This window comes from Pygoscelis adeliae, unplaced genomic scaffold (genome assembly GCF_000699105.1).
Source record: "Pygoscelis adeliae isolate BGI_AS28 unplaced genomic scaffold, ASM69910v1 Scaffold487, whole genome shotgun sequence".
Classification (NCBI taxonomy): domain Eukaryota; kingdom Metazoa; phylum Chordata; class Aves; order Sphenisciformes; family Spheniscidae; genus Pygoscelis; species Pygoscelis adeliae.
The window spans coordinates 111,160-118,500 of record NW_008825078.1 but is presented as its reverse complement, the minus strand read 5'-3'; the positions used below and the strand labels follow the sequence as shown (position 1 = coordinate 118,500).

The window sequence follows — 7,341 nt, the reverse complement described above, 5'->3', positions numbered from 1 at the left end:
CTTCACCTCAGCAATCTCATAACCATATTGGGATTTCAACACAACTCGAGTTCCGGTTGAGAGGTTCTTCACAATGACCTAGAGAAAGTGGGAAAAAGCAATATGAGGCCCTCTTTCCATGCACAGAGGAAGAACACAGAATTCTTGCCCCATGGAAGATTATGCAACAGATGATATTCGGATATTTAGATGTCCCCTCACATCATTTCACTCTGCTTTTTTAAAGAAACCTTACCACTCCTTTTGTATGGGATGACAACTGTAGTAGAAGTGTGGGATCTTCACATCTGCCATTTAGAAGTTTCTAGCCTAATTGGAGGACTATTCAGGCCCCCAAGGATGAGTCACCCTCTGAGAGTCCTTCTCTCTCCACTAACTACAGAGGAGTGCCTAGACTGCTAGCTCACCCTTACAACCTGATTTTGAGCCAGGTAGAGTTGGCTGAAATTAAACCACTTAAGGAGCCTGCATTTGGCATGGAGGTACCCCACATAAATTCACAAGCTAGGAAATAAACTCCATGATCTTTGCTCCTAGCCAATTTCCATCCAGCCTTGACCCTATCCTTGGAAAATTCCCTATGCCTTCCCTGACAAGTTGCTATGAACAAGCCGTAGGTGCAGATGTGTACCTAAAATACTTCGGTAATTTCCTGTGCCAATTTTGGTGCATATTTTTCAAGGCAGTGTAACTGCTTTAAAGGGAGGAGGGAATGAGGCAAATGGATTCCGAGAAATACACCACCACTCCCAACTCTTTCAAGTATAGTTTTATTGGGGCTAAAGCTAACGACTGTATAGAATTTACAGGGTTCCCTCAGCTGATTACAAGGAATCTGTATGATTGGGCCAAGGACTGGAGACAGGTGATGGACAGGAAAGAAGCTGATGGCACCAAGAATTCCAAATATGTCTAGTTTTAATAAGCATCCCATTTTCATCAAGAGACATTACCTCATTGGATATTCTCTTACCTGGCTTGGTCCCACATACGTAATTTCAAATTTATTTTTGTAAATGCTTCTGCGAAGGCAGCAGTCAAATTGTTCAACTCCTCCACACAGAGTGCCCTGGGGAAACAAACACATTGCACACAGTCAGTGAATTCTGTTAAGAAGAGATATTCCAGACCCGACTTACATGAAGAGGATCAGAGGTGAGACAGAAATCCACAGGTCTTGGCTGCTCCGGGGAACAAGACTCAAGCCCCCAGGTGCATGAGCCCTATCTTGACCTTCTTGAGAGAACAGAAAGATTGAGAAATTCTCAGAGAAACAGAACTTAACAAATACTGCCACGTACATGGCAGATCAAGAGGAGGGGTTAAACATCACCTTTATCCTCATCTTCCCCATTATCCCTCTCAGTTTCCCACTTCTCCTTCTCCCAGCCTCCCAAACTCTCCTCCCTTCCAGCAGAATCCTTCCACCTTTATCTCTTTCTTTATAACATCCCCATTCCTTTCACCGCTGTCCTATTCCTTAGTCCCCTTCTCTGCAAGTAACTGTTCACATGTTCAATGAATTCTCTATCTGAAAATATTTCATAGAATCATAGAATCATATAATCATTAAGGTTGGAAGAGACCTCCAAGATCATCGAGTCCAACCGTCAACCCAACAACACCATGCCCACTAAACCATGTCCCTAAGCGCCTCATCTACCCGTTTTTTAAATACTTCCAGGGATGGTGACTCAACCACTTCCCTGGGCAGCCTGTTCCAAGGTTTAACCACTCTTTCAGTAAAGACATTTTTCCTCACATCCAATCTAAACCTCCCCTGGCGCAACTTGAGGCCATTAAGGATTCTTGATTCTTGCCATTTCAAGGATTCTTGATTTTGTTGAACACAAGAAGATGCAAAAACTATTAAAGAAAAGTTGTAAATGGCAACCTTCCTAAATAATTTAAGTGCTTTAAAGAGTTATTCAACTTAATACAGAAAGATTTGCAGAAAGGTTAATTTAAAGAGCTGTAAACAGTTATTTAACTTAGTAGAGAAAGGCAGATCAAGGTCCAACAGCTGAAAGTAGAAGACAGACAACTGAACAGCACATAAACATAGAGTATAAGATCAGTTTTTATACTGCTTCTCACAGGTGCTTGGAGGAAAGAATGCTCATGAGACTGCTCTAGAGAAGCTATGCTGATCTTATGCTTCTGTGAAAAAAGGAGGACTGCTGCTTCCAATGAGCCATTACACAATCATCCATGATATTTTCCAGCTTCATACTCTGCACACTGCACACCTGACTGCAACAGCGTCCCTTGCACAAGGTCTCAGCCTAAGCACCTTGCATTGTACACCTACGTGATGGTGTGACCACTCTCATAAGCCCTCCCTGTGGGGAACAAAGCCATCACTTTGTTCTCAGGAGCATGCACAAGACTGTGCCTGGTGTGTGACTAATGGGCTGGCAGTTGCTGACTGACGATACAAACCGCACAGATCCGTGAACCATCCCTCTTCCATGCTAAAGCTGTGATGGTGTAGAGGTGAGCTATTTCTTTGGGTTTGGCTTCCTCCCAGGCACTGCGTCGTGGGCTCCAGTTCAAAACCCTTAACCTGTGAGAACAGATGAGAAAGCAGACATGAAGAACTGTGTATGGTTGAAGAAGAAAGCACTATAAAGAGGAGACTTTACCATCAGGCACCATACCTATCATAGCTGCCAATGACGACAGACTGGCCGCCAGGACTGGCAGCTGCTGTGGTGAATTCCTTCTCTGATGAGTCCCGGCTATAGTCAAAGGTTTGAATCACATTGCCCTCCTTCCCATAAGCTACAATCTTCTTATCGCAGCCTGCAGCCACAATGCTGTTGGAAGCCCAGGCAAGGGCATACGGAGGACAGGGATGCACCACCAACTTACCCTACATTAGACAAGAAAGAACATCCTGAAAACATGAATGGCTTTAGCCCCCAACTGGCCTCTGTATTCAGCTGTCACAATGAGACCAGTATGAGGCCCTTCTGTAATGTCCAGTTCATGGGGGTTGCTTGGTCTGCCTGCCTCAGTCTGTAGGAAGGTAGACAGAAACCAGAACTGAGAGATTTATCAACTATTCCGCACATTTAACTGGGAGAGAAGACTCCTGATGCCAGTAAGAAGACCAGTACCATTAACTAGACTGGGATGCACTCTTAACATAGCAGAGTATATATGGGCCTTCAGCATATCATGCTAGAGAGCAGAAATGCTCAAACTGCTTCAGTTGGAGAGAAAAGATCTGAGTGAGAATATCATTCCCTTCACCACAGCTTGAAACACAGAGACTACCCCTTTTGGGGAGGAGGAGAAGGCTCAGGAGAAATGATGGGTGCCTAGAGTATCCTGTCCACAGACAGAGTGTGAACTTGGGATTCACGGTTAACTGCAATAACTGTACATTGCTTAGTGAGAAAACAATAGCTATTCCCTGGAACCCTACCCATTCAAGCATCATCCTCCTGGACACTATAACATCAGGTCTTTCCAGACACCTGAAAAGCCTTATGTCTCGTACACAAAAACATAACTTCCCCTCCTACCACCGCACTCAGTGTATTTCAAAGCATCAAGTCACTGTTCTGTCTTCATCAATGCTCCATAAAACCCATGCTAGCAAGCACAGACTGCAGCTCCTCTCCAGACTTGCACTCCCTCTATGGCCTGATCCTTTTCCAGAGCTCTTGAGCTGGGGAATAGGCTGTGCAAACAGGAATTTTGTTCATTGAAGAAGGATCTTTGATACCTGTGATTCACCTGAGCCCTCATCATCAAAGAAGAAGCGTACTATGGTTCCATCTGCATGGCCAGACAGGATTCCCTTCCCCGACACACTGCAAAGAAGCACAGACAGGATGATGGAATATCGCAGTAAGACTTGCACCTTTATTTTCATACCCCTGCCCAGAGGAGCCAGTCCCAGGGTTGTCACTGATGTTCCTCATCAAAGGAACGTTCACCAAAGACAAGCTGGATGAACACAAGAATATCTAGTACCTGTATCAGTGTCCGTAAAAACAAAGCAGACAAAAGTATGGAGAGTGGAAAGGTAAGTGGCCAGTTAAGTATCTTCATCATGTAAAATCATAATAACCAACTTTCTGTATTACTAAAACACAGAGAGGCTAAGTAACCTTAAGTGGAATAATGACTATGCACACAATTTCTTATAGCAAGGTATATCAAACAACCCTTGCATTGGAACTGTTCCAGAGGGGAGGCTGGATATTATGACGCCAGGAATCCCTAAAAGCAACATGATTTAGAGAAAAAACATCTGGACAAACACTCTAGGCCTAAGTCCATTATTTGTACCATTAATGTTTTGGGTACTTCTTGACACAAGCAGGGAGAAGACAGCAAGGAAGAGGAAACAGGTCTAACATAATTTACCCAGAAAGAACACTTCCTAATGATGATTCAAGTACAGAATACAAATTCTATGAACACTGTAACAATCCAGGAATCATACATCTGTCTTCCGTTGATTGCAATCCCAGATTTGTCATTGATACCATGGCAATAACAGCATGAGCTGTGTTTAGAAATAAAATAAGGGGGGGGGGATTGGGGGAGGGGGAGAGGAGGGGAAGCAGGGAAGAGAGGTGGGGGAAGGAGGGGGCGATGAAGAGAGAGAGAGGAAATAGAAACTCTCTGGAATAGAGGCAAAGACAGACTTTGGAGGGATTTCTCAGCAGTAGTAAGTCAGAGTCCTAGACTAGCTTTAGGGTTTTTTAATTTGTTTAGCACTCAAAAACCAGAATGACACCATTCAGTGAAAATCCCACTACTAGGACCATGACATATCTTAAATTTTTTTAGGTAAAAGAAACTAAAGTAGTTAAAATGAAATCTAATTAAAAGAATTTAAAATTGCATTTAATGGTTATTTTTCTAATTATAGCCTTGTCACAGATTCATCTGGCAGAATATTTTTACTTTTTTTCATCCTTAAACTTGTCTAATGTTAGTAATTAGCTAGATGAAGTTGACAAATTTAATCTTTATAAAGTCATGGATTCAAATAAATCAATGTATGTAAGTAATCTCAAGGGGGTTTGCTCCCTGAAATGTGTTTGAGAGGCAACCAAACTACATGGGCCAGTGTGGCATAGGCAGGTATCAGATTTTAGGAAGGAATTCCTTCTGGGAAGCATGGTATTTTATTATCTCGACAAGGAACTGACAGCAGAAAGACACTCTGGCAACCTCCCATACTGCCACCAGTTATGCCAGGGCCAATAGCAGGTAGGAGACTGAGTAAAAGCAGTCTAGGCTAAAGCAATGCCATACTCACTTGGAAGTTAGCGAGACCACATAGGAATCTGTCCCATAAATGGTGGAAGACTTGTTGTTCTTTGTATTTGCTAAACGAACCTGAGAAAGAGAATCTGATCAATGTTGCTTCTGTCTGCAGAATGTGGATTTCCCCCAGTGTAATGTCCCCAGAGGTTTCCCAGTCCATGACCAGCACCAGAAATAACATGAAGCTCATTGCTTTCTGGTAGGTTGGAGAAGAAGTGGAAAAGTTGGAGTCACATTTCCACATTTCTAGAAAGGCTCAGGAAAAGGACCAAATGATCCAGTAGAACCTCCAAGGACTAACTGGGAACCAGAACCAGAAAATCCAAGTCAGTGGTGTAATCCTTTTGTTGCTATTCCGTCCCCAGTGCCACATAGTAATGGCTCCTACCCTGCAGCCCAGGTGCTTGCAGGCCCTGGTAGCCCCCACATGGAACAGAAAACCAGGCAAATAACAAGTTTCTCTACCTTTCCTTCGGCAAGACCAAAGACAATGATATTCTCCGCTGGCCACGATAAGCAGGTCACGGCACTCTGCCAAGGAGGAGGTAAAAAGAGAGATAAGAGCTCCACCCTACTTAGAAAGCATCTTGCCCCATTGCTCCATAAGACAGCTCATGAACAGTAAGACCACTCAGACCAAGAGGAGAGATGGGGGCATTTGGACAGACCTCAAAATAGGACTGAGGCCCCCCCACTCTGAAGCTTGAACTAGATAATAGTGAGCTGGGGTAAAGTAACAGACTCAGAAGGGCTAAAGCAGGGCATCAAAGTTATACCAGATGTGTTCAGTATGGATGCTCTTCTGAGAGGATTACTCATTGGTCAGATGTGTGGTTTTCCACTTGCTATTGCTGAATGTACAAAATCATGGCTATTTTAAAAGATTTTTTGCAACAAGTATAAAACAAAAAAATAATTTGACTTTGCTAGCTGCTGTAATAGGTATGAGAATATTTGTACATTGGATCTTCATTTGATGAATCAGAAATAGTCTTTATTTATATTTTTTCATTTACAAGCAAGATCATTATCCGATGCTACCAAGTAGGTCAGGTAGAAACAGGTTCATTAAACCCAAATCAAAGGTATTCTCAAAATCTGAGGTGGGGGTCAGGATGAATAAAGCTGAGCATGAAACTCAACTGTAAAAGAGGGCCAAGAGTGTTAATGAAACCATTTCACATTTAAACTGAAGAATTTAAGTCAATAAGAAGGCTGGTGTTTAGCACTGTGCCACCAGCACTAGCCTCACTGTCTCACCTGTTCTATTTTAAGCATCTGGGCCTGCTTTAGACATATATACAGCCTCATTTATTCATCTCACCTTCTATCCCCTACTCTTACCATTCACATCAGCAGACGCAGCTACAATCAGATACCAAAATGTCCCTGGATACCTAAGCTGCTTATAATTTATACGTCCAACCAGTGACCAATACTAATTTTTTATTACACCTGTTTCCCAGACACCTGCGTATTTACCTCACTATCTGCCAGGCCCTTATTTTCAGTCTAACACAACCACAAGCAGCCCAGTGGTAGCTTAGAAACAAGCTTCACAAAGTGGTAATGTGCTCATCTACTTGTGTAAAAAAGTCAAACTTGCACATACTCATCCTGACCCTCTAGCAGGATGCCTTGCTTGCCAGCAAAGCAGAATAGCGTCACTGTATTCACAAGAGGTATGGGTGCCCAACAGGTTTTACAAATGGCAGGAGTGGGAAAGGGCTCAATAAATGATCTCTCATATTAACTGAGCACATCAAAAATTTGTAAATATCAATACTTAGTTACAGGAGAAAACTGGACACAGTGGTAAGAAACCACACATATAGCATTAGAAAAAATAAAGGATTTATTATGATAGAAATAGTAGAAAAGGCATGGGGAAAATGAGAGAATGAGAGAAGAGAGAGATGAACCACTACATTAAAAATACAAAAAACTGTACGCATGCTGTGCACAGCATCTAAGCCTTGTGAGAGGCAAGCAGCCTCCCACCAGGCTTGTTAGCCAGGTGCTGCAGCAAAGGAGAGCCAGAGAGTC

The 7,341-nt window shown here is 42.9% G+C and overlaps 1 protein-coding gene across 1 annotated transcript in view; it reads right to left on the bottom strand.

The window, feature by feature from the left end:
• Window positions 1-7,341, bottom strand: part of IFT172 (intraflagellar transport 172) — a 46,408-nt gene that overhangs the window by 33,926 nt on the left and 5,141 nt on the right. Inside the window, 7 exon segments of the mRNA XM_009326907.1 lie at window positions 1-78; window positions 974-1,069; window positions 2,443-2,566; window positions 2,661-2,875; window positions 3,737-3,824; window positions 5,288-5,367; window positions 5,761-5,826. The exon segment at window positions 1-78 is cut by the window's left edge and continues 78 nt beyond it. Coding sequence (XP_009325182.1) covers window positions 1-78; window positions 974-1,069; window positions 2,443-2,566; window positions 2,661-2,875; window positions 3,737-3,824; window positions 5,288-5,367; window positions 5,761-5,826 — 747 coding nt within the window.